The following is a 25,896-nucleotide window of genomic DNA, read 5'->3' as shown; positions in this document are numbered from 1 at the left end:
GTGGGGCATATTGCCAGTGGGAGAGGTGGTATGAGCCTGAGGGCAGGGGATATAAGGGAAGTCTCTGTACCGTGCGCTAAATTTTGCTATGAACCGTTTAAAACTGCTCCTAAAAAAGTTTATTGATGAAAAAAAAAAGAGGGAGAGAGGGGATTAAAAACACTGCTTAATCATTGCTCTAGCTGTAATAATAAATTCTGACTACTGACTACATGAAATAGAATAATTGATACAGACTTCTAGTTTCAGAGAGGGTATTAAATTATAAACCATTTGAAACAATTATTCTGAACAGTTCCAAAACTTCAAAACATGAAATCTATACATAAGGGACCCTGAAAAGGCCATCTTATAACTACTGAAGCATGAGTATAATTTAAAACTTCCATTTCTCATAATTTACAATATATACTAGCAGCCCTTGAGGAAAAATTCATCTGAATTGGAAACATTTTAGCTGTCTTTCTTATTGTAAATATCAATAGATTCTATAGGTGTGTCAAGGAACTATAATAACTATTAAGTTAATATAAGCAGCAGAAGAAATGCTTTAGCATGAGAAAAGTACTTAAGAAATGGAAACTTATCTTACCAGTTTGATATCCTTTTTCGCTCTATGAGAATCAGCTTTGGCCTGGTCATAGGTTAGTGCCTTACTTCGTGCACACCACATACTCAGATTGTGTAAAACCTAAAAGAAATCAGAAATAAGACATGGTCAAAGTGAGAAAATAATGCTACTCCTCCTCCCTGAAAAGTTGAAGGCATTAATTCAAAAGAATCAGCAACTGTTACATAATATATATTTAATTTACCTGTCTGATATCTTGATTGGCTCCCAAAATTATTTCATTCATAGCTGGAGGGGGGATCTTTAAACCCTCTTTAAATGCAATAGACATCATAGCACCCTGAAATTTACAAAGGGGAATCTTAAATGATTTTAACTCATATAATCAAACATTTTTTAAGTATTTATCAGGTATTTTTAAAAACTGACCAAAAAATAAGGATAGTGTGATGGGGGAAAAAATTCTCATCATCGTACCTTAATCTGTTCAACTCGAGGTCTTTGAAAACGAAGATCAAAACAATAATGAACCAAAGAACGAATCTTGGGATGATTTCTATCATTGCACATACAAATAATGGGAATTTTTGTATGTTTTATCAAACCAATTAATTCCTGAAAGGCAAATTTACAACATAAAATAATTATTTAAAAAAACAAAATACTATACACAATGTATATATTTTAGGTTTTGAAAACCTCCTTGGCACCACACTTTAATTATCACAGCACAATTAGTTCTTTAAATATTAAAAAAAAAAAAAACACTAAAAATCAACAGTAAAATCAAACTGCAAAAATACATGGTTTTCATTACCTGAATTCCTCCCCTGTCCTCATTGCCTGCCATGCCATCTACTTCATCCATGATGACAGCATGTTTCATGCTTACTGAATGGGCACCTCCACCTGACCCATGTTGAAAAGCAATGAAATGGGACAAAAAAATAGTAATTGTTCAAATGCTGCTGCTTTATAAAAACCACATAAAACATTTCAAACTGGTAATATAGGTCCATGGTACAAAATGCAAGAGGCACAAGCATATGCAAATGAAAAGAAATTCTCCCTCTACCTTTGCCCGCTAGGGTGTCCCTATATATATTAAAAACATGTGTGCATAAAAATATACATCTTGGTTTTATCATCAATATGTTGTAGTGATCTGTTTCTTATCTGTAGATACAGAACACCTCTTTTTTTTTTAAGTTTACTTATTTCAAGAGAGAAAGCATGTACACGTACCAGCGGGGCAGGGGCAGAGAGAGACAGAGAGAGAGAGAGAGAGAGAGAGAGAGAGAGAGAAGAAAGAGAGAATCCCTAGCAGACCCATACTTAGCACAAAGCCTGAAGGGGGCGCGATCTCATGACTGCGAGATCACAAACTGAGAAAATATCAAGTCATGCTCAACTGAGCGACCCAGTGGCCCCTAGAACACCTTATTTTTTAAGGCTGTTTAAATAATATCCTACTTTACACATGTATCATAATTAATTGCTATCTATTGATAAAATATGAAGATGCTTCCAACCTTTTGCTATTATAAATCATACTAAATGATATTCTCACATATCATTTTGTACATACACATATATATACATATATATACATATATATATATGTATGTATGTATATATATATATATATATATAACACAACTGCTAAATTCCAAGAATTAGAAATTCTAGGATAAAGGGTCTGTGTAATACAACTTTCAGAAATACTGCCAGACTACTCTCCAGAGTAGTACATATTAACACTCCCACCAGCCATGTAGAAGAGTGATGTTTCCTAAGCAAATCCTTTTTAATAATGATGTTCTACCAATGAAAGTACCAAGAATTCAGGTGACCATGCAATATCCACCACTGGTTCTAAATAGGCACTATTTAGACTGTAATTTGAGCATCTTATTTTTCTCATAAACTCTGGCAATACCAGACCACCAACTACAGCCTGAAACACAGTGGCACCTTCACAGTTTCTTCTCCTCTGCTATTATCTTTGCCTATATGACCTCTTCCACCACAAAGGATCCTCTCTCATCCTTCAAGGCCTGTCAAACAAGTGTCACCCTTATCCTGGTAGCTCTCCTCAATGCCCCAAACAGAATCACTTCTGCGTCTACAGGACTCTATCTATTACCTCACTCGTCACACTGTATTACAGTTATTTATTTACTCTTTCTTCACAAGATTCACCTGTGAATCCTCTAAAAATTATGTGCAAAATGCGCAAGCAAGTCCATACATGTATTTTAATACATTCTCAGAAACCTCTAAAACCTGGGGGAATATAAGAGAAACTGTTGTCCTATAGAAGTTCCACCATTAGCCCCAGGAGTTAAGCAGGGTGCCTGGCACACAGTTATGTTCAATACTGGTTACTAAACATTGAAATGAACTTGTTTTCCTTACATAACCAAAGAAAACAGTTCAAATACCCACATACTTGAATAAAAGCCCGTGATGCTGGTATTATTCAGTGATTCAGCAATAATCTCCTTCAAACTGTTCTTACTCCGAGTGTCACTTGCATTCAGTTCCACGTAGCTATATCCTAATTCCTAATCAAAATATGGAAACTGTTACTATCACAATGCAAATTATTAACCCTTCCCCCCAAAAAAACAAGGCAATGAATGAAGAGGAACATGGCTAAAAAAGATGAAGACAATGAGATTATAACATGCCTCAAAATACTGAGATTATATATATAATACATATATATACATATACACACACATACATACACATACGCACCACACATATACAAAATACAAGTTTGGTCTTAAAACTTCAGCTGATAAATCACTAATCTAGAAGAAGCATTATTACTAGGTTTGCTTCTTCAAATCCTATAAAGAATTAAATATACCCATCCCAAGATTTTATAGTATCAGATACAGAATCAATCTATTATAAGATACCAAAAATCATTCTTGACTCTTCAAGATAAAGTTAAAGCATTCATTATCAAACCATTCCAATATAAAATCTTTCCAAGCTGTGAAAAATCAAGTTATTCTGACTCATTTCCCAAAACTGATTCTACTGATAAGCATTATGCTTTAATTCAATTCCCCTCCAAAATAATATAATAATAAGGGAGAAAAGAGTCATGCTCACAATTGTAAGACTAGGAAAAAAATTTTTGGTTTTTTTTAATGTTTATAATAGAATAGAAAATATGTACTTGTTATACCAGCTAAATATTTATGATCTGGTCCATAAAACAAGGACACAACAAAACCACCAGCTTATAGGATAAGGGTTGGGAAATGCAGTAATAAATTTAAAACAAGTTTACTATCCCTCATTTTATCATTCTGATACCACTTCACGTATGACCTCACACCATTCTGATACAGGAACTCTGGTTTGCTCTAGTGTCTCCTCATCTCACTGTCTAGATCTGGCGGCCACACAGGGAGGAGCAAAGGCAGGCTCCCACAGCAGTGAAGGATCAGACTAGCTGGGTTCATACTATGGCACCAGCCTCCACTGTAAGCCCATTTCATTTGTCACATGAGCATGGTAAGAATACACATATTCATACAGAGAATTCTTACAAGAGTAAGTAAAATATCTTTATCCATCAGAGTCTATGAGACCTATTTATATTACCTAAAAGATAATGTACCTAAGGGCTTAGCACATTGCCTGGCACACAGGTAAATATTCCTATTATAATTACCAATATTAAGAAAAAGGATGAAAATGAAAAATATCCCCAGAATCAAAATAAATTTTTTTTTTTAATTTTTAACATTTATTTTTGAGAGAGAAAGAGCACAAGACAGGGAGAGGCAGAGAAAGAGGGAGACACAGAATCCGAAGCAGGCTACAGGTTCTGAGCTGTCAGCACAGAGCCCGACGCAGGGCTCGAACTCACAAACTGTGAGATAATGACCTGAGCTGAAGTCGGACACTTAACCGACTGAGCTACCTAGGTGCCTCCCCAAAGTAAATTCTAAAGGTTTAATTTTGGCAAAATATATACATAGGTTAAAATATATACAGGTTAAAATACATATACCATGGACATGCTAACACCCATGTGTATGTATCTCCTACACATGCTCATATCTGGGTTAGCTTTCCAACTGCACTCCGGGACAGGACACTCACCTGACAAACCAGAGACGCTGTGGTTGTCTTGCCCACACCTGGAGGGCCAGAGAGCAGTGCCGCTTTGAAACTAGAGCCATCATCTTTGCCAGCAAACTTACCAAACTTTGCTGCCAGGAAAAAAGAAGTTCCAGAGAGTTAACTTCTATTAATTACCCAGGAGAAATTCAGGAATGGCAGGAATCATTCCTTGTGCATAAACTTAGCATCAAGAGCAGTCCTCCAGTTTACTTCTAAATTTACAAAATACTTTCTACAAACCATAAACAAGTTTCCAGGCATTTAGTGAAGCTCTACTCCCTACCTCACTTACACCCAAAATAAAACACTAAAACTAATGAACTCTGAAATTCTGATTTGAAACCATAATTTTATGAGTTTCCTTTCCTACAAAAAGCACAGGTCAAGGAGCAGAGTACCTGGGTCCCAATCCAAACTCTAGCTATCCTAACTCCACTGCTTACCAACTGGGAAAAGTGATTTAATCCCTCTGGGCCTATTCCCTCCTTTGTAAAATGAGGGTAACATTCTTTTTGATCACAAAAAGAATGAACTGAAGATGGTGTGTCTGCAACTATCCTGCACAATTTGACTCTTGAGCATTCTTCTCCCCTTATCGCACAGGTGCCTGACTCATCAAGAGCGCTCAGTACATACACAATGACTGAGAGAGAGATGGTTACAGGCATGGGAAAAGAGACTACAGTTCACCTGAAGCCTTATTAAGTCTTTTCCAGGCACACAAAGCACTATATCCCCTTTTAAGGTAGATTTTATGTGGTTTCAGAAAGGGAAAAAGAGTCAAATATAACCATGTATCGTTACAATTACATCATCCGACCGTCATAAATAAGCTGACAACAACAGCCAATGTCTAGTGACCACCTGCACACTGATAAGCCAGTCACCACCCTGCGAATTCACCGTGCTGCTCACTAAATTTTGCCTTCTTATTTCTCACACAGTATCCTCCAGGGCTGCGGGTGACACTCAGAAAAACACTACTAACATTTGTGATCTCAAATCTCAGTTTCAAGAATACCCTAGACATTAAATACAGACCGTGACTGTTCATTTTCCATGACAAATACATGGTGAACAAGTACAGAAACCAGAGCTCAGGCCTACTAAAAGCAAATGTGCTGCTGGGATTTTTAGGCTGCTGACTCCATCAGTGTGCCTCAGCTGTTTAGTTGCACCTTTCTCCCCCAACTCTCCTTAGCACTTTCAATGGCCTCGCTCTCAAGAGTCTTCAGAATTGGTCCCTGCGTTCTCTCCCACCCAACACTCCTCCCTCCCTTCACTAGCTAACTCCTCTTTAGTTTCCAACTCTTTGCTTAGCTATCCCTTCTTCCAGGGATGGGAGCACACATCCGCATCCCTGACCACATACCTCCATGCCCCTAGCACCCTATACTTACCCCTGTAACAGTACTTAGCACAAAATATCTTAACTGCTGGTTCACATATGTCTGTGACTGACTGAGCTCCTTGAAGGGGACTGATTTGTTCACAACAGCACCTCTGGGGTCTACTATAGCACCTGGACTCAGAGCAGGCTTTCAATAAACGTTTGCTGAGAGATGAATGGACCAACTAGTATACTTTCTCAAATATGTGCAACTGAGCAATTACATGGTGACAGACACACACAAAAATGAATGAAGCTGTAAAATCACCGCGTTTCTTATCTTCAGATGGACTCTTGTGCCAGTTTTGGAGCCAGCGTAGGAGTTTGTTGGCACAGCTCTGGTCACCTTGCTGTCCGATTATGGTCTTGAGTGAGGTTGGCTTATATTTATCCACCCAGAGCAAATTTTCCACTTTGTTTTCACTGCAGTCATCAGCCAAATTCCTAGCCCAGCTGTCCACATTTGTCTCCTCAGCCACCTGCTCCTCGAAGTCCAGGGATCTCCAAATCGCACTTGTTTCCTTTTTTATTGACTTCATAGAGCTGCCCCTTTTGGGAGTCAGTCTGCTTTTTTTAGATTCTGATTCCTTCTTAGTTGGGCTAATTTTTCTTTTTCCTTGGTCATTTTTTTGGGGTGTTCTTTCCAATTTGCACTTTTCTTTCTTCATCTTAAAAATTGGGAAAGTGAGGAAAAAAGAAACCTGATAAGATATGCAGAATATCTATCCTGCTAAATGTACTTTACAGGGCAATCTGGGATATCCAAGTGAGCTACCCAACCTGGGCCTGGTTTTTCACCATGAACCCTGCTGTTGTGGAAATCACCACCTTCCAAACTTTAGCAAAATTAACAACACATACACCAAAAAGCACCCAAGTGCAAATTTTTAAGTGAGAACATATTAGTTTGCAAATAGTAAGTATTCCAAAATCAGTCTGAAATCCAAGGTGAAGGATTAAGAAATTTTTGTACCAGTTTTCTGACCAGTTAAAAGTTAACGCCTCCACAAAAACCTGTACACTAATATTCACAGCAGCCATTTATGTAATTATATATTATATATTAATTATATAATTATGTTATTATTACAGCCAAAAAATAGAAACCCAAAATGGCCAACAACTGATGAATGAATAAACAAAATGTGGTATATCCACACAATGTAATATTAATCACCACAAAAAAGGGAGTAAAGTCTTGACACATGCACTTCAATGCAGCTGAACCTTAAAAACATACTGAGTGAAGACGTCAGAAACAAAAGGCCACAAATTGCATGCTTCGCTTTATATAAAATGTCCAGAACAGGAAAATCCATGGAAACAAAAAACTGAATAGTGGACACGGGGCTTCTTTTTGGAACAATGAAAATGTTCTAAAATTAGATACTGGTGATGGTTGTACAATCTTGTGAGTATACTAAAAATCTGACATACATTTTAAAAGGGTGAATTTTATGATGTGAAGGTCTCAAAAACAAGAAAAATAGTGCCTCTTTGCCAGTAACTGGATGCTGAAATTAGGAGGTAAACGTTTGAAGAGAAACAGGATATTATCCAAGTATTAAAGTTCTCTCCAAGATATTTTCCAAAGGGAAAAACAGTCACTTTACTAGTGGAGATACCTGTCAGAAACCACCTTAACCAAGGTTAACAGCATCAATAATAAGACATATTGACATCTACATCTAATACGATGCACTGAGAAGGACAAAATATCACTTCTGCAGTATTCCTGCCAAAAAATGCATAACCTCAATCTAATCAAAAGACATCAGAAAACCCAAACTGAGAGACATTCTACAAAACAACTAACTAGTACTCATTAAAAGTCTCAAGGCCACAAAAAGGCAAGGAAAAGGCTGAGGAACTGTCACAGATTGGAGGTGATGAAGACACCCCAACAAAATGCAGTATGGGATCCTAGAATAGAAAAAGGACAATTGAGGGAAAACGTGAAGTCTGAATAACACACGTACTCTTAGTTAACACTATGGTATCACTGTTAATTTCCTGGCTTTGATAACTTCTATGGTTATGTAAGTTGATAACATCAGGGGACACTGGGTGAAGGGCCAATCCAAATCATTTCCCATGACTGTTCTAACTGGAGTAAGTGGGAAGACAACCTCACTACCTGGGTGACAGAGCTGAGGACATTAAACCTGGACTTCTGGTACCTTTGCATCCTATACATGGAAAAGACCTGAACAGAGTGGAAATGAATGAAGATAATACTGGGAGAAGCAGAGAAGAAAACTGAAAGAGTTCTAAAAGCACTGTGGTCTCCAGATCCATAGTTCCGACATCAGACCCAGCCAGCCCATAATTTAGTTATGTGAGCCAACATGTTTTTCCTTTTTGCTAAAACTAATATGGGCTTCTGTCACAAATGAAAAAGTGCTAATAAGTTCTAAATGAAAATGAACTTAAAGTGCTGATACCTATAACATATCTCTTAATGAACTCTTAAAAGCATTAAACATTTGCACAAAGTCACTGAAAGAATATGGAAAATATGGAAAGTTTAGTTAAGCAGATATGGTTAAGTGCAATACACTGCTCTCACTCTCCTTATATTTCTTTAAGGAAAGGTAAGAGGTGCCTGGGTGGCTCGGTCAGTTAAGCATCCTACTCTTGATTTCAGCTCAGGTCATGATCTCATGGTTCATGGGATCAAGCCCCAATCGGGCTCCATGCTGACAGTGTGGGGCCTGCTTGGGATTCTCTCTCTCCCCTTCTCTCCGCCCCTCCACAGCTCGTGCTGGTGTGCACGGACACTCTCTCTCTCTCTCTCTCAAAATAAACAAACATTCAAAGGGATGGAGGGAGGGAGGGAGGGAAAGAAGGAGGAAAGGAAATACACCAAAGAAGAGAGCCTAAAGCAGAATCCCTGCTCAGAAGGAAATAAGGTAGGTTCATCTGTGGTAGAGGGCAAAGTTAATCTTTTCGGCAACAGGCCTGTAGCCACTCACAAAATGTCTCTATGAAATAGGAAAATTGTTAAACGAACCAACTTAAATAAATCAAGTTCATTTTATACAAACCTCAGCTTCAACTGCAATTTCATACTTGGACTTCTTGCCTGGCATAGTTCGAATCAGATTCAATAGGCCATCTTCATCAATAATATTTGTCCCCAAAGCTGCTGCCTATTGATTAAAAATACAAATCATTAAAACTGTATCCTAACCATTACTTTCTGTTAAAGAAAAAATGATTCTAGGATCTGCTCATAGGTGAAAAACTACATTTATAAATAAGAAAAACTGGAATGTTTTTTAAAAACATATTCATGAAAAAGTACCATTAAAAAGAGAAAATAACAGATACATCCCCTAAGAGTGATAGGTTGGCAATGGAGGTGACGCAGTACCCCTTTTTGGACTGCTTTACCTTTCCTTCTACCTAGGAAGGGCAAAGCCACTAGGGCCTCCCAGGATGGGCTTGTCCAAAGTCTGTTTTTCCCCCAATCTTCCCTATTTAAAAAACTCTGATGTGTCCATCTCCAAGTGATGAATTATGATTGAAGAATCAGAAAAGTCCTCATCCTCCGCAAACTCCCTTATAAGCTAATAATAGCTTATTAGAACAGCTCTGGCCAATGAGACTTAGAGGGAATTCTACAAGAGGTGCTTAGGGGAAACTCTTATAAGGCCAATCGCAGTTAGGGCAACATCTTGCCACTGCTCCCTTTTTCCTGACTTAAACGTGGACTTGAATGCCTAGAGGTACAGCTTCTTTGCAACACATGGCAACATCGCAAAGACTAAAGCTAACACAGTAAGTAAGGATGACAGAGGTGGAGAAAGGAACTAGTCTAGCTATATCACTGAGCTGCTGGACCATCCCCAGCAAGCACCTACCTCTAGGATTCTTGTTAGGTAAAGAAATGAGCAGCCATTTGTCAAAACCACACTTATCAGGTATAATTCCTTTGAGCTAAATATAATTTTCCCCAACACAGAAAGAGTTTTCAATAAACAAAACTTAAGATGGAGTGTACAGTGGCATATATAGGAATATTTAGGACTAAAAGAAACAGAAAACTGTATTTGCTTCTATCTTTGAAAAAAGATCTAAACTAGAATACTACACTAAGAAAATCAACTACCAGGAACTGTGCCTTTGGAAAACCAAAATCCTGAAGTTGAAGCCAAGAACACTTCTTGGAGAAGAAATAATGTAGGGATGAAATTACTTTTACATTTTTTTTCTTTATTTAACTCTGTGTAGAAAGGGCACTACTACAAATGGTCACAGTGAGAGCCTGCCAATGGAAGCAGGCTATTTGCCTGTGTTGAGAAGACGGCAGTACCCACCTTATCACTCTTGGACTGTCCACTATCACGACCCATGACAAGATAGTTTGTTTTCTTACTGACATTTCCTGTTACTTTTCCCCCGTAACGCTCAATTAAAGACTTGGCCTCATCTCGTTCAATGGACTCCAGCACTCCTGTGATTACAAATGTAAGGCCTTCCAAGCAATTTTCAGCTCCCTAAAAACCAAAATATTCAAGCAGAGAGGAAATTACATGGTAGCCTTCCAAAGAAATATTTGGCATCAAAACTGCAGGAAGTTGATTTTTCTCATTTGACATCATAAATAATCTCAGCATGAAAAATTTGCAGGAAATTCGCAGCAAATAAGCAGAACCTGAAATTAAATCCTGAGAAACTCTTAGGTAGGCTAGCATTTAATAAACTTACAAAACAAGCCATGAAAAATATACATCCAATACAGTTAGCAAAGCTTATTAAAATTGTCCATTCATACTACTCTCATGGTTTTCTAAATATTTAAATCACTAGTTTACTTGCAAAACCTCAAGTAAACAACTAGATGCAATCCACCTATAGAATTTATTATTGTTAAGAAAGGAAAGATTGGATTCTTAAAAGTTAAACAACTTTGAGCTCCTTCTCTCCTGTTTACTGTACAATAGTAAATCTAACAGCCTGCAATTAACTTAAAGGCAAGATCATATGATCTCTTGATTAGAAAGATAACTTGATATACAAAAGACACTGGCCAAAGAGAACTGGGAGGAGGAGACATTTAGTCTTAACTGGAACTATCTATAGTTAATAGACTTTTTAAATTTTTTGTAATGGTTCAATAAAATGATACAACCAAGCAAAATGAAAATTATGTAAACGATTCTAAGTTACTCATTACCCTTTGAATAGAGAATTGAGATCAACATAGACTTAAAACATGCCTAAAAGAAAGATGCTAAACAAAATTCAACGACTACCAAATACAAGTTCAATCCTTCACTATCCTGATGAAGAATCTTTGGAGGGTGGCGGGGGAAGAGCTATGAATCTTCTTGGAGAGAAAAGGTCTGATTAACAACATCTCCAGGTCTCTTCAAGCCCTATCTATGATTCTAGGATTAAAATCATCTTGTGAACACTAAAGTATTTAAATTCTTTTCAATACATTCAAAATGACCCTAGTGAAGTCCACATGTAAGCCCCTAACCCACACCACAATCACCTATCCTGTGGCTCTGAATATACTATCACTTAGCCAAACTTAGCACTTCTAGCCTCCCAACCAACCTCTTACACTCTAGAACACTTACTGCGGGACCAGCAAGCTGCCCAATATCCTCAACCACTACTCCCATATCCCTCCACCACCTTGCCTTGACAGAGCCCCTAAGGACTCCACTTTGACTAAAGTCCTCTCAAGCAGAGTTTTGCTTAAAGTCTTTCTCATACCACATGCAGGAGGCAAGGTTGACGTCTTCCTCTATCCTCTTACACAACCCACCAGCCCCTGAAAGTTTACCCTCTCCTCTTCTTTATTAGTGGAACTACTAATCCCCATTTGTGATCTGAATCCCCTCCTGTTCTACCTTCTCAGAAATCTCACACTACATTTGATTATCCTTCTCTTTCTGGTATAGGTTCCCTCACTCCCTTTCTGGTGGCTCCATATTATCAGTGAAAAACATTAGTCTTGTGAGTACCATATTCCTCAAAACTCAGCCCCTGTAGGTTTATGGGTTACTTAAAGGAAAATTTTCTAAGTAGTATCAAGCAGTAGTTCATAATGTGAATAAATATACCTAATTCACAATGATGGTGACTAAGGCTTTTCTGGTTTTTTTTAAGATATTTTTTAAGTAATCTCTACACGTAATGTGGGGCTCAAGCTCCACAACCCTGAGACCAAGAGTCACACGGTCTCCCAGCTGAGCCAGCCAGGCGCTCCTCTGTTAATTTTTAATTATCAGTTTTCTGCTGCTGTAAAAATACTGAATACGTGCATGGACCCATGGGCCAGAGGCCCTGACGGAAAGGCATGCCCTCTCAGAACTCACCTTTGGTATTTCTTTGGAGCCCAAAGCTTTGGGACCTTCTCGATTTAAGTAGCTTCGATAAGCTTGATAATTAGTGCGTCTCTTTTCAGAATCTTCAGGACTTATAGACTTCAGGAAGGAGGGGAAAAAAACTGAATAAAGTCATGCAACATTCAGATGAAATAAGTATGTATCCAAAAACATATGTATCAATAAGTACACATTAAGTCACTTCTGTGTTTGGTCCCGAGATGAACATTTTTGGCTACACAGGTACTCCCCACTTAGACACGCCTGGCTTATAAGCATCCCTGCATCAGCTCTTCTTAAACCTTTTGATGCTCTAGAGGAACATACCATGAGTGCAGATTAGGTACACAAGCCAAGTTGCTAGCCCCAAGCAAAGAAACAAAAAAAGATGGACTTTATTTCAAAAATTCACGAGTTTCGAGTTCTTTTCCATCATATAGCCATGCATATTTTAATATAAAAATTAATTTTTCCCCAAGTACACTTCATCACACAAGAAGATATCCCATGTTTATCCTGTAGCTTTGCACACCCCTAAAACGGCCTAAATGGTCCTATACCTCTGAGTTTATGAGCACTACAGGCTGAGCATTGACGGTCTCATAATACCCAGCTGGTTCAAACAACAGGCAAGCTTTACTCCAAAAATTTGACACATTCTATACACCTCCACTCTCCCTTCCAGGTTTAATCTCTCCCATTCTGTTCTCTCAGGAGATCTTACTGTAGGTCTATCTCATAAAATCCTAGGGAAACTTTTCAAACTATATATCCCTAAATATACTCCAAGTTTGGCTTGGGGTATGACTGGGGCATGTGTATTTGGGGGGAAAACATCCTAGATAATTCTGACTTGAGAACCACTGCAAAATGGTTTCATGCTTTTTCCACTTCCTATTTTACATTTTTTTAACTAAAAGACATCTCAAATCCCTTTGAGAATAGACCAAATATTTCTATGCAAATAAATGATTTTAATCAATAAAATAAGTTGCTTTGGTTGTAAGTTAAGTAAGCCATTAGAGGCTGGTCCTAGACTCTAACCCTACTTTTTAACAGCGGTTCTTAAAAACTGGTGTGCATTTATATCCATCTTAGGAGCTTATTAAAATACACTTGCCCAGACCACCAAACCATATTTTTAACAAGCTTCACAGGAGAGTCCAATGCATACCAAAATGGGAAAATTATTCATTTATAACATTAATTCTACGAAAAACGCAATTCTGAATTATACACAACTTTATAAAGTAACTGTGAAGCAGTCATTTATGAAGTTGAAATTATCTGACCAAGGTAGACTGAATTTATTAAACTCTCTGATATACCCAAAGCTGCTAACATAAAATTTCTGAGTCATGCTATTCCAACTTTGAAAAGTAAGGTGAAGAGTAGCAATACCATTTAAAGATTTCTTCTCCTTTAATAAAAATAGACCAATCTCTATAAAATGAACATGTTTAGTATGCCTGAAGAAAAACATTCATCCACCAGATAAGTATTTAAGTTTAGTAAAGAAAAATCAGAGACCAAAATGTTAATTGCTCCCTTAAGCATATTTACAAGCACTGACCACAAACAAAAGCATCTAGAAATCACCATTTCACTGTTCTACACTAAAAAATAATGGTGATGAGCAGTTAAAATATACAATATTCTGCTTTTAATTCTAAGTACCTAAGAGGCTTGAAGGAATAGTGGTTTCTCATTATGAATCTAAGGTGGTTCCAAATTACAGATTCTAAGAAACCATTCAATTCTCAAATATATATGAAAACAAAAGACAATTTTTGAAAACCATTTTGCATTATTTCATTGTTTTTTTGCCTTTGCAAATGAATTCACTATCTCAACACTGTTATACAAGAGCAAAAAGGAGTACACTCAGGGCAAATCCCAATTATTTTAATAATAATAGCAAAAACAGCACTTATGTACTAAGCACGGTTCCAAGTGGTTTTATATATTAAGTCAGGTACTATTATTATCCCTATTTTACAAATGAGGAAAGAAAGAAGAGAGAGAGGAAATAACCAGACCAAGGTGACACATCTGCTCAATGGCAGAGCTGTATGATCTGAAAATGGCTCCAGAGTCCATTCTGAGAGCCACTATGTTGTTATACTGTTTTTGTTTTTGTTTTTGTTTTGCCTCAGAGGACTTGAGTTTAAAGCTGGCTCTGCTGCTTACTAGTTGAATGATCGTGGAAAAGTTACTTAATTCTTTCATCAGCCTGTTTCCTCATCATTAAAAACTGAATAATAAAAGTAATTAGGGTTGTTGTGAAGATTACCTGAGATACCATATGTATTAGTGTAATATCTAATACACTTTAACACTCAATATTGGCTAATTTAGCTGTATTAATAAGCTATATTCTGCAATAGCATCTAAGTAAGATATCTTAAACATATTAAAATGACTTAAAAAGCTAAAAATAAGACTTGAAAACAGTCGAACCCAGACCAACACATAGCCCCCAAATGATATACTTTTAGAAAATTTCTACCTCTTTTTTAGCTGGAGAACTTTTGGATTTCTTAGGAGTTTTTGTCTGTCCTTTCAATTCAATGGCATTTTCTTTTCTTTTTGAAGCCATAGGCTCTGTTTCTTTATAAGAACTCTCTCCTTTTTTTTTCAAAAGGGCCAACTTGGAACTGGCTTTTGGAGAAGTTTCCCCTATTTTGTGAGGTGAGGACTTCAAATGTTGCTGAGATCCTTTCAAACTTTCACATTTACTTTGCTTCTTAGGACTACAGTTCTTTCTGTCATCTGAAAATTGTTCTGTTTTTGCTAGAAAGAAAGCAAAGATTATGACTTTTGTTTTTGGGAAAATGACACCCAAATCAGGATTTTTTTTCATTTTTCAACTCAATAATATTAGCACACAATGTCATATGGTGATTTCATAACATTTACATTAAGAATTTAGTTCTTTATACAAAGTATTTATTTTTAAAAGTTTAACATTTGTACATTTTTACATAAACAATTCAAATTAAAGGATCTGTCTGTCCTTTTAAATATAAATGACTCTACTTCAAATGATATGGTTAAACTACATCGAAGGACATGCCCTTTATTCCACAGATAAACTTCAATGATCTGAAATTTACACAGAATTTCAGAGTAGAAATGTCACATGAAAATTCTGTGTTTGTAACATAGTCTGAAAGCCCCAAATCCTGTGATTTCAAGACTAAAAGGTACTATATGAATGAATTTACTTATAGGATTAAGACCATCTATACTAGCAGACAGATTATCAGCTTGAAACATCTAGTTCTTTGCCATCAGATACTGAAGTCCACATGTTGCACTACACTTGGAAATTAACATTAATGTGAAACTAAGAACTGAAATACATCTTTTACAACAATCATAGAATAGACATTTAATACCAGCTAATATCCAAATATAGCTTTAAAGTATCTAAGAAGAACATGTTTCAACAGTCCTATGAAATAATGTCTACCTAACAATACAAGGCAATTATTGAATAGAACGTTTAAACAGATTATCATGAATTTTCTTCTGTAAAGATAAATGTTCCAGCCCACTTTTTCCTGCTAATATTACCTTTATGAGGAGATTTATATTTTTCTGCTTTACTTAAATTGGCTTGGACAGATGACAATGTTTCTCTTTCTTCTGGGTCCTTTCGAGCCTAAGAAAATTTAAAGTGTCAAATGTGACAAGTAACAGGAAAACTACTACCACAAAATATGTTATTAAAATTGACCAAAGTTAATTTTAAGTTCTGATTGTAAGATTAAGGGCCAACTTCCAAGAAGATAATACAATAAATTTCCATTCCTTCATCCCCAAAATCTCTAGGAAAAATGATGCATTTTTTTATGTTTAATTTTACACATGAGGAAACTGATGAAAGGTTATAAAAAATGTATCTATAAAAAAATTATCACAGTTGATCCCAACTTGTAAGAATCGAAGACTTGCTTCTGCTTCTTTCACCTCAATTCTCAATTTGTTTGTGTTAGGTAACTAAAAACTAAAATCTATACCCAAAAGACTAAATTAAAGAAACAATCCAGAGCTCAAAAGAAGACAGCGCTTTCCCAAAAGAAAAAATAAAATCCACTCTCTCCACTGCTCCCCCAAAATTCCATTTTACAAAGAGGTCACAAACTAGGATACATAACGCAATATTTTTTTTAATAATTATAATTTGAATGCCTTTAAGGTGGAGTAAGGTTTTTTAAATGACAAACTCCCCTCCATTCCTTATTATCTTATACCTGCCTGCTGTTAAAATCTTTTAAAATAGTCAAACATTGATACTGACAATATTAACAGAATGAGTCAATGGAAACAAGGCTAATTTTTTGGAGAGAAAGTGCTTAAAAAAAAAAACACTGATGCTTTTAAATATTCCCAAAAATATACTCATTATTATCTGAGACTAGGACTAATACAGATCTTAAAATTAGCTAATTAGAAATAGTAAAACTGTGCTCCCAAAAGTTAACATTTGAGTTATTAAACTTAAGTTCCTTAGCAACATCTGTAAGTGCTATTCTCTGAACAAGTACATAAGAATCCATCTGTGAGAGAGACTGTAAGTAAAAGTTGTAATTCATTATTTTGTGAAGAACGGTTCTGGTTGGCTTTGACTCAATCAACCTTCCTTGAGCAAGAATATGTTTCTCAATGAGCTTCCTCAAAATATTCTTATAAATTAAAATAATTTAGCTTCTTTCTAGAAGTTACTCATGGTTGGTTGTATGTCCAGAGCCTCGAATACACAGGTATGAAAGGAACCACTGATCTGCAGTGTATATTCAGAGTGCAAACAAAAGCTGGCTCACACACCACCTTTTTGGTCTTTGGTTCTTCATCCAACATGGCTAACGTTCTGGCAAACTCTTCATCTTCGTGCAGCTGTCGCTCCAGCTGTAAAAAGTGTCAACACAATGAGCTGCTTTTTCTTTCTGTAAATGAAAGTTTTTAAATGTTTCATACATGATACTTCAAAGTGGAAAAAACACTTTCCAGAAATTACAATATTTTTTCCACTTAATATTCAGTATCACAGATTTGTTTCGTTAAGCCAAATTAGATTTCAGAATACTTATTTCTAGTTTTGCAGGTAAAATAGACAAATTGAGCATATTTTTAAAGTCTCACTTACAAAGCTGAAAGTCTATGGTTTTTTTAAATATAACACAGATCTCTTATTCCATTTTTTTTTTTTATTTATTTTGAGAGAGAGAGAGAGAGTAAAAGCGGAACAGGGCCAGAGAGAGAGGGAGAGAGACAGAATCCCAAGCAGGCTCCGCAATGACAGCATGGAGCCCAACACGGGGCTGGAACTCATGAACTATTCGATCATGACCTGAACCGAAAGAGTCGGACGCTTAATCAAATGAGACACTCAGACACCCGCAGATCTCTTATTTTTATTTATTCTGAATTCTACTAACAGCTCTGAAAACAATCTCATCCATACAGAAAAACAATAGACTGGAGGGCACAAACAAAAAAGTGAATCTAAAAAATAAAGAAAATTATATATTTTCTTTGTATACAATACTATTACATACAAGTGTAACTATCACTTATAATCATCAAACTTCAATTTTCAATTACTAATTCAGATGTATCTCTTCTGACTTTTGAAAATTTATTTCATCATCCTAACATGCTAAAGTAATAGACAGCATGTAGAATAAAGATACTCTACTTGCCTTGTTGTTATTTCCAGTATTTTCATTTGCAGAAAAATGGAACTCTTCCAGAAAAGAATGTGTAGCAGTGGAATACATTTCTCATTTATAATTTTTTATTTTTATTTATTTTTGTTTTTTGAGAGACAGTGTGAGTAGAGGAGGGGCAGAGGAGAGGGGGAGAGAGAATTCCAAGCAGGCTCCACACCCAGCATGGAGCCCGATCCCATGACCACGAGACCATGACCTAAGCCAAAATCAAGAGTTGGACACTTAACTGACTTGAGCCATCCAGGTGCCCCTATATTTCTCATTTATAAACTAACTGGTTTTACGCCCCAGTTTAACAATAAAATAGTTTAATGTAATATCAAACAAAAGCCTCCTTGTATCATTCAAAGGATGGAACCTCCAAATCTACTCAATCCAAAAGAAAAGGCTTTGAAATTGGCAGAAGCCTGATGAGAACACAGTAACCAAGCCTTTTGTTTATAAAATGAACTAATTCAAGCTACACAGAACTGTAAGCAAGCCAGACAGATGCACATCAATATGTTCTGTTACCAAATATTTACTTACTATAACTGAACTAAACATTTAATTACTAAAAACAATATGAAAAATCTTCATCATAGAAAAGTGCTTCAAATTCTAAACCTCCAGTTGCAGGGATTTCTGGTTGAACTCTACCATTTTCCCCAAATTTCACACTCTATAGTATGCTTCTAGTAAAGAGGATTTGAGAAGCCAGAACAGAAGAAATGAAAATACTCCCATTAGAAATTCATCAGCAGGGGGGGACTGGGTGACTCATTATTTAAGCATCTGACTCTCGATTTCAGCTAAGGGCATGATCCCGCAGTGGTGAGACAGAACCCCATGTGGAGCCCCATGTCAGGCTCCATGCTAGGAGTGGAGCCTGCTTAAGATTCTCTCTCCTTCTCCCTCTGCCCCTCCCCAGCTCACGCACAGACGAGTAAATTACCCAAGTAAGGTTCTAAAAGAATGTGACAGCAATGGGAAAACAGGGGCACTGTGATACAAATTACCAAAGCCAGTTTGGAAAGGATGGGGTAGGTCTCCAGTATTTGAGACAAGAAGCCATATACCTAAAAATTACTTCACCGTTTTAATGAAACCATTTGTGCTACCTTCAGTCATCAGGATTATCTGCTTACAGTCTATGTAATTCAATGTAATCAAATAAGATGGAAAAGATTTTGAAAACACAAACTCTGTGTAACTGCCAAATTAATGAAATGTGATCAGACATATTTCAGAAAACTGAAATACTGTTCTCTCACAACAATATTTAACAAGAGCTTTTTCTATGCCAAGCACTAAAATGAACACTGATGTCACAAAAGCAAAATGAAACTAAACAGCCCTGGTGTATGGACTTAGAGCCTATAATAAGAAAACACATAAATAACAATTATAATAAATGTTATTAGTAGCTACAATGGGGTGCAACACAGTATATAGGAGGGGTTTCTAATATAGTTAAGAGAGTATAATAAAATGACACGTAAGCTAATAAACAGGAAGGGGGTTCAGGCATCAGGTATCAAGGTCTGGAGCCTTTGATAGAGATGAACACTCTTCTTTGAAATATTTTCTTTGTTTGGCTTCCAGAAAATAACAGGCTTTCTTGATTTTCCTACTTCACTAGCCACTTTCTTAAATCCCCTTTGTTAGATCATCCTCCTTCTCTTCCTGACCTCTAAATTTTAACAGTACCCTAGAGTTCAAACCTGAGACTTCTTTTCTGTTTACATTCTCTACCCATGATCTTATCTGGTTACACTGGTTTCAAACACCATTCAAATGCTAATGATCCAAATATACATCTTCAGTTTAGACCTTTCCCCTGAGCTCCAGATTCTTCTATCCAAACGCCTACTCTGCATTTCCATGTGGAAGCCTATTAGGCATCTCAAATTTAACATGTCCAAAACAAAATTCTTTATTTCTTTGTACCAGTGTTCATCTTAATAAATAATATCACCATTCATCCAGTTACTCAAGCCAAAAAACTGGGAATCCTCTTTGCATCTTCTCTTTCCCCCACACCTTACACACAATCTGTCGGCAACAACTGAAAGGTTGCACCTTCAAAGCACATAAAGATTTCATGACCACTTCTCACTACCCCTGGTACAAGCCAACTTCTCTCACCTACTCAACCATAAGAGTCTCCAAACTAATCTTTTGTTCCTGCTCCACCATGGTTTATTAGCCTCCCAGCAGCCAAAATAATTTTCTTTTAAGATCCATCAAATCATGTCACTTCTGTATTCAACACTCCAATGGCTTCTAATCTCACAGAGACTAAAATCCAAAATCCTTACCATTTCTTTTGGTAGGTTCCAAAGACTTGTCATGACTTACAGGATTTCCAAATGCATCAAACTCAAATGTTTCCACCTCAAGAAAACTACTTGCATTTCTCTGTTTAGAAATCTTCCTCCAGGTAGTCAGTCCCATGCCTCACCATTATCACTTCATTTTGTTCCCCAATGTCACTTCCTCACAGGGGCCTTCCTAACCCCTCTATTTAAATAGAACACTCATAATCCCACTGATCACCCCAAAACTATCTATCCTTTTACTTTTCTTCACAGCAGTTATAATGATAGGACATTTTTTTTAAACTGCAGTATCCTTAACACTTAGAACTGTGCCATGCACTCAGTACGAGCTCAATAAATACTTGTTGAATGAATATAAAAAGTTTACAGCTCACGAGAGCCCTCTGAACTGGAACAGATTTAGGGGTCATCAGCATATCATAGTGCTTTTAGCCACAAGAGTGGATGAAATTGCCCATACTGAAAAGGAAAAAGATATGACCAAATTAAATTATTTTAACTATACTAAAGGAGGCTTCCACTCAAAGAAATCTAATAATAAATCTTTAAATAATTATCTCCTACTCTCATCATTTATCTTTTACATAAATTTAGAATTTTAGGGGTGCCTGGATGGCTCAGTTGGTTAAGCATCTGACTCTTGGTTTCAGCTCAGGTCATGATCTCGCAGTTTGTGAGTTGGAGCCCCCCCATCAGGCTCTGGGCTGACAGTGTAGAACCTGCTTGGGATTCTCTCTCTCCCTCTCTCTGCCCTTCCCCTATTCACTCTCGCTGTCTCTCTCTCAAAAATAAAAATATACTTTTTAAAAAATTTTTTAAATAAATTTATATTTTTATATATTAGATTTTAACTTATTTTACCATAACTCTTACAATGAGAGTCAATTCAAAATTAAACTAGAACAATCCTGATCATTTGGCCTGAGTACACTAAACAGCAAGGCACAACATCAAGCTGTTAATGATACCTAAACAAAATGTCAATACCTCTGCATCTTCATCAAATTGCAATTGCTTGGCGATGGCTTCATCATTTAATCTGGAATCATCCACATTTTGTGAAGGCTATATTTCAAAGATAATCAAGCAAGATCAGATAAACCTTAAGTTAAAAATAAAGTACTTTTTCTCGACTGTAGCTAATTAAATACACCAATGAGCAATAAATTTATCAGTTATAAAATAGTCTCAATGCACACCAGCCAGAAGATTATGTTCATAGCTACTCCCTGACCACATGCAATTTCCTAATGAGCAAATATCCTACAAACAGATGGTTCTCACTTAATTCTACTGTAATGTTCAAAAGAAGTAACCCCAAAAACCTGCAGACTAACATCTTGGCTTCAGAAATAGTCCAGAACATTGGCAAACCAGTATGTGTGACTGGTTACATTTGTCCTACAGAGGCACTAATGCAATCAACAAACACACATCATTTGGCAGGCTTTAACTCAGGAGACTATCTTCACTGTAATTTATGTGTATTTGTTTCCTAAATGTTCAGAAGAAAATGATTCCAACATCAGCCAAAGTAGAAAGATCAAAAGTATAACATAGGTAAGCTCTGTTTATAAGTTATATACTTACGACCTCACTTGGGAACAAACTTATTGTCCAATTTTGTCTGGCTGAAAGTCAAAGGCAAAGTGAGTTTGCATTCTCTCTCTCTCTCTTTTTTTAATGTTTATTTACTTACTCTTGAAAGAGAGAGAGAGAGAGAGAGAGACACTAAGCAGGGAAGGGGCACAGAGAGAGAGACAGAGAGAGAGAATCCCAAGCAGGCTCTGTGCTCTCAGCACAATGCAGGGCTCAATTTCACGAAGCATGAGATTATGACCTGAGCCAAGATCCAGAGTTGGAAGCTTAACCAATTGAGCCACCCAAATGCCCCAAGTTTGCATTCTGAGTATTTAAATTCTAAGCATTTCAATTTATTCCTATGATTTAAATGATCTTTTCCCACTTTCATATACAAAAAAATAAATGTGTAATATGCTAAATTCCTTATCCTCTAAAATGATAGCAGTATGTTTTATCCATAATCACAGGAAAATTATTTTCATTAAGAAAATATGCTGATCAATTTACAACATCCAAATTTCTTTTATTAATAACAATAAAGGGGTACAAATCCTGAATATTCTTGCTTGAATGCCGAACACTCACCTCTTTTCTTTTGCTTGCTACCATCTTCTTATCTGATCGTTGGACACTTCCGGTTCCAAAATAATCAAGCACTGATGTGGGGGTAAGTTTTATTGGTGATAAAGGCTTATTCTTGGTCTTAGTGTTTTCTTCATTCTTTTTCTTATTCGATGCTCCAAGATAACTATTTGTAGATCTTCCATTCTCTTTTGATTTAGAGGCTGCCTTCTTACACATAAAGTCATCTTCTTCATCTTAAATGGAATATAACCAAACATTACTTAATAAAACATTGATTCTAATTATATAAAGCAACCACTTCCACCAGCTTTATAAAAACTACTCTAGAGCTATGGAAGGCTAATGATTTGTTTCTTCCTATCTCCTAAATTCAACAGTCATCCTTACATTTACCACTGCCATATATGTATTAAACCATTTCCACCAGTTACCACCCCAGAGGACACAAATAGATTTATTTACTCATGTTTTCAACAAATATTTACAGAGTATCCATTATGTGCTGGCACTGAGGACACCTACAGTGATACAGTGAATTAAAAAGACAAAATCCCTGCCTTCATGGAGCTTGGAGTCTAGAAGAGGAAACAGATATACAAGTAAACATATGCTGTCAAATTATAATTGCTATAAAGAAAAAGTAAAACAAGATGAAACAATTCAAGAGCAATGAGGGGGGTGCTCTTTCAGATATGGTCATCAGGGAAAGCCTCTTTGATAGGCAACATTCAAATAGAGTCTGGAAATGAAGATACCTCAGGCAATGAAAACTCAAGAGCAAAAGGCTTAAAGTGAGTGAGCTTGAAGGTCACTATGACTGCAGCATAATGAAGGGGATACATCACTAGAGTTTCAGTGAGAGAGGGAGGGGTCAAATCATGTGGGATCATGTAAACAATGTTAGGTTCTATTTCAGAATGAGAATCCACTGGAGAATTTTCAGCAGAGTAGTGAGTGATCCAGCTTAAGTCTTATCCTTTGGAGAACACACCATCAAGCAGAAAAAACAAATGCAGGAAGACCATTTTGGAAGCTCTCGTTGTTCCAGAAGAAATGGTGATGCCTTGAACTAGTGTTATTTGCAGAGGTAATAAGAAGTCGTCAGAGTCTAGCTCTATACTGAAGGTGGACTGTCCAGCAATATCTAGCCATTCATATAAGACTTTAAATACTTTTTTTGGTTACGTTTTATCTTTCTTTTAAAAAGTTCTCATTAAACATCTAGTTTAAAAGTCTTTCTAAGCTTTCTAATCTTTCTAAAATGCTTAGATACAACAATGTACCTCAGAAAGACCTAAAAGACATGGGGTTTTTTTTTGGTTCAGTGATTCACAAGATAAAAAGCTCTTTTCATTGGCCATTACCAATAACAAAAGAAATCCAATAGAAAAATCTAAAAGGCAATTGTGAAGACCAGGTCACTGTGTGGGTGGGAGAGTTCACTTTATAAGTCTGATGTGCAAGGCCACATATAGATGAGTCACTTCCTCTCAAGTACTCCCTCATTCAACCAAGAGCATTTGCCATGCACTGTGCTATTCCTACGTGGTTGCCACCTCAAAGAGGAACGTACCCACAATATGTAAAAAAAATCAAAAAGGATTAAAGGCTTACTTTCTAATTATTGTTTAAAGTTTATTATTTATTTTGAGAGAGAAACAGAGCACACGCATGCCCACAAACAGAGGAAGGGCAGAGACAGAGAGGGACAGAGAGAATCCCAAAGAGGCTCTGCACTGTTGGCACAGAGCCCAACATGGGGCTCAATCTTAGGAACCATGAGACCATGACCTGGACCATGATCATGAGCTGAGCTGAGATCAAGAGTCAGATGGTTAACCAACTGAGCCATCCAGGCGCCCTACTTTCTAATTATTATATTTATACTAAAATGAAACTACAGAGGTGCCTGGGTGGCTCAGTCAGTTAAGTGTCCAACTTTGGATCAGATCACAGTTCCAGCCTGGCATCGGGCTTTGTGCTGACAGCTCACAGCCACCTACCGCAGATTCTGTTGTCTGTCTGCCCCTCTGCTGCTCACACTCTGTCTCTCTCTCAAAATATAGACATTAAAAAAAAAAAAAAAAAAAAAGTAACTCACCACTTAAAGCAAATTCTCTACAAATGAATCGTTCACTACAAATTTCCAAAGAATTTACATTTCACACTACCCTCTGAGGGCCTGGATAATCATGAATAAATTTATAAAATGGCTCCATACTCCTCGCCACCAACAACTGGACCAGGAGTGGACACTTGATCAAGATGGGGGCCAATCTTACCCTTGATCAGTTTGCTAAACTGACATATTTACACTAAAGTGTTAAGGTTCATTCCTGCATTCAGAGAGAGACAATAGCTTAACAAATTGCATTTTGCTTACAATAACCTACGTTTTTTACGATAAGCAGGTTTTAACCTGCAAGCAAAAGATTTTACTTAAAGCATACTTGCTTTATTTATCCTCAACTATAGTCAATCTACCTTCAAGCTTAAAATTTTCATTTGTAAACTTTTCTAAGCACATCCAAGGCTTTATATACTTAGATTTCAGTTTAACCATTGTTAACAAGAGTCAGCCAGCTGACCAGGTTCAGTCACTCACATATCTGTTCTCCCCACCTGACAATCGGACCTTGTCTGTCACTGCCAGATGTGGGAAAAGGTGTCTGATTCAGATGGTTTTGCAAAGGAGAGGTGTCATTATCAACATTCCACTAAAGTACAACAGCCACGATAATCACCCATAATAGTCCTGATAACCACTAAGAATGTAATTTGAAACTCTTTTCTTTTTCTCTAAGATAACAACGTAATGAATTGTTATATTACAGAAACCCAAATAATATTTTATAATTTAGGGGCGCCTGGATGGCTCAGTTGGTTAAGTGTCCAACTTCGGCTCAGGTGATGATCTCATGGTTCATGAGTTCAAGCCCCGCATTGGGCTCTGTGCTGACAGCTCAGAGCCTGGAGCCTACTTCAAATCCTGTGTCTCCCTCTCTCTCTCTGCCTCTCCCCGGCTCAAGTTCTGTCTCTCTCTCTCTGTCTCAAAAATAAACATTAAAAATAATAATAATAATATTTTACAATTTATAGCTGGTTTATTTTAAACCCCTAGACTCAGTTAAGCTGTAGCATAACCAAACCAGTGGCATTCAACAAACTATTCTACTTAGCAGTCCAAAAATATTATGCAAATTATGCA

At 36.7% G+C, this 25,896-nt stretch overlaps 1 protein-coding gene across 2 annotated transcripts in view; it reads right to left on the bottom strand.

The window, feature by feature from the left end:
• Positions 1 to 25,896, bottom strand: part of RFC1 (replication factor C subunit 1) — an 84,801-nt gene that overhangs the window by 10,981 nt on the left and 47,924 nt on the right. The window contains exons 5-19 of one of the 2 annotated variants that reach the window (XM_053217454.1): positions 22,689 to 22,921; positions 21,507 to 21,584; positions 17,294 to 17,374; positions 16,040 to 16,127; positions 14,970 to 15,253; positions 12,452 to 12,559; positions 10,436 to 10,615; positions 9,161 to 9,265; positions 6,382 to 6,781; positions 4,703 to 4,812; positions 3,024 to 3,138; positions 1,389 to 1,480; positions 1,049 to 1,186; positions 816 to 911; positions 593 to 691 (exon numbers count right to left, since the gene is read on the bottom strand). In XM_053217454.1, the coding sequence (XP_053073429.1) occupies positions 593 to 691; positions 816 to 911; positions 1,049 to 1,186; positions 1,389 to 1,480; positions 3,024 to 3,138; positions 4,703 to 4,812; positions 6,382 to 6,781; positions 9,161 to 9,265; positions 10,436 to 10,615; positions 12,452 to 12,559; positions 14,970 to 15,253; positions 16,040 to 16,127; positions 17,294 to 17,374; positions 21,507 to 21,584; positions 22,689 to 22,921 (2,207 nt within the window). The remainder of the gene's footprint in view (positions 1 to 592; positions 692 to 815; positions 912 to 1,048; positions 1,187 to 1,388; positions 1,481 to 3,023; positions 3,139 to 4,702; positions 4,813 to 6,381; positions 6,782 to 9,160; positions 9,266 to 10,435; positions 10,616 to 12,451; positions 12,560 to 14,969; positions 15,254 to 16,039; positions 16,128 to 17,293; positions 17,375 to 21,506; positions 21,585 to 22,688; positions 22,922 to 25,896) is intronic. The other variant, XM_015083282.3, reaches the window with a different exon arrangement.

The sequence above is a fragment of the Acinonyx jubatus genome, chromosome B1 (genome assembly GCF_027475565.1).
Source record: "Acinonyx jubatus isolate Ajub_Pintada_27869175 chromosome B1, VMU_Ajub_asm_v1.0, whole genome shotgun sequence".
NCBI lineage: Eukaryota > Metazoa > Chordata > Mammalia > Carnivora > Felidae > Acinonyx > Acinonyx jubatus.
The sequence above is the reverse complement of the archived record's forward strand: the minus strand, read 5'-3'. Positions and strand labels throughout refer to the sequence as shown.